Source organism: Propithecus coquereli, unplaced genomic scaffold (assembly GCF_000956105.1).
Source record: "Propithecus coquereli isolate 6110/MARCELLA unplaced genomic scaffold, Pcoq_1.0 Scaffold663, whole genome shotgun sequence".
NCBI lineage: Eukaryota > Metazoa > Chordata > Mammalia > Primates > Indriidae > Propithecus > Propithecus coquereli.
In genome coordinates, this window is record NW_012152652.1 from 470,515 (window position 1) to 472,363 (window position 1,849).

The window sequence follows — 1,849 nt, forward strand, 5'->3', positions numbered from 1 at the left end:
GCAGGTTCTCAGCATCACTATGTCCTGCTGCAGGGGAGCAGAAGAAAGAAGGAGGCAGGTCCCTGCAAAAGGGAGAGAGGTGGGCAAGTGCTCCGAGACCGTGTGGGCTTAATGACATGTTGTGGAAGAAGCTCAGATCCTGGAGTCAGACAAACCTGGGTCCATGCACTGACTCCACTCTTCACCAGCTGTGTGACTCTAGGCAGGTTGCGCTACCTCTCTGGGCCTCTGCTTCCTCCCTTGACAAACAGGGATATAATGTCACTGCTCTATTAGCCACAATTATGGGGACAAGAAAACATTTGCTCAGATAAGTTTTCTACCAAAGGCTGACGTCGATCATGATTCTTCAAGACAAGCGATGAAACAAAACGTCTCAGTATTGCTCAGACCCCTGAGAGTGCTGGTTTACTCTGTAGAGCTCTGTAGTTTTTGTCCCAAGAATTAGGGAAGGTAAATTGTAACAGTTATCTGACACCCAGTTGATGCCCAATAAGGAGTAGCTCTTATTATATACTCTTTCAATAAACATTGATTATGCACCTGTTGTATACCGGCGTGAGCACCTAGTCTTCTGTGTAAGCCAGAAGGTAAGAAGATAAAGAGAGCAGCTGCAATTACCAGGAGGAAGATAGCAGTCATCAGAATGGCCTGCACAGGGCCATTTTCCCAGAAGGGAGCACTGAGGCCCAGAGAGGGCAAGTGATTTGCCTGAGGTCACACAGCAAGTTAGTGGTAGAGCCCAGGGTACAACCTAGACCTCCTGCTTTGAGGAGAACTGGGCAGGGCCTCCAGGGGAAAGACAGAAGTGGGACAGTGTGTACTAAATGCTCCCTTCAGAGGTCCTTGTGGAAACACAGTTGTTATGGCACACCTTAGACTCAGACCTGGGTTTGAATCCCGGCTTCATCGCTTATTTGCTGGGTGGCCCTGGGCAATTCATTTCACCTCTCTGAGCCTCAGTGTCCACATCTGAAAAATGAGGATAGTTCTCCTTTCTTCCCATGCCATGGCACAGATTGCATGAGATTTGTAAATGTTAGCCATTACTGTAATCGAAATATAAATGATGATGATGATGATGTGATTCTTTAATCCAGACATAGCTCAAAAGGCGTGTGGTCCAGACTCCCCGCCCTCTTCGGCGGGGTTAGTGGCCAACACTCTGAAAGCACTCGCTCTGCCCCAGCCTCTTTGCTAAGTACTGTTTGTGCATTTTTTTCCACCTCATCCTACCAGCAACCTTGTGAGGCTAATGTTCACACTATCCCCATTTTACAGATAAGGAAGCTGAGACACAGAGGGGGGAAGTGACTGCCCACAGCCACACAGCTGGCTAGTGGCAGAGATGGTCTGACCTCTAAGCTGTCCTGCCCACTTTGGAGGATGTGGAAGGGGGTGTCACCCACGTTTTTCCCCTGATGCTGTCCCAAATTCTGCGATTCTGGGCACTCCGGCTCTCCAAGTGGTCTCTGTCTGACTGCAGCTCCTGGCCATGCTGGGTGCCAGGGAGCATGGGCAGGGCAGGGCCCGCTGACCACTGTGTCTCCGCAGAGGCTGTGGAGGCCTGCGTCCTGCACGGGCTTCGGCGGCGGGCGGCTGGCTTCCTGCGGAGCAGTAAGATCGCGGCTCTGTTCATGAAAGTGGGCAAGAGCTTCCCACTGGCTGAGGATCTGAGCCACAAGGTGCAGGACCTGCAGCAGCTGATCGAGAGCGCGTGAGTGTGGAGTGTGGGGTGCAGGCTGGGCAGCTCCCCGGAAGATAGTCCACACTTCTCCCAGGCTCAGGGGGAGCCCACACCCTCCCTCCCTTCCCCCAGCACTCTCCTTCCTCTCCTTTCTGCTCCTCA

At 52.3% G+C, this 1,849-nt stretch overlaps 1 protein-coding gene across 1 annotated transcript in view; it reads left to right on the forward strand.

Annotated features, from left to right (window-relative positions):
- The first annotated feature begins 1,514 nt into the window (after positions 1-1,514).
- The window catches only part of LOC105823253 (small G protein signaling modulator 1-like), a 71,192-nt gene continuing 70,857 nt past the window's right edge, over positions 1,515-1,849 (forward strand). The window contains exon 1 of the mRNA XM_012660386.1: positions 1,515-1,717. Coding sequence (XP_012515840.1) covers positions 1,515-1,717 — 203 coding nt within the window. The remainder of the gene's footprint in view (positions 1,718-1,849) is intronic.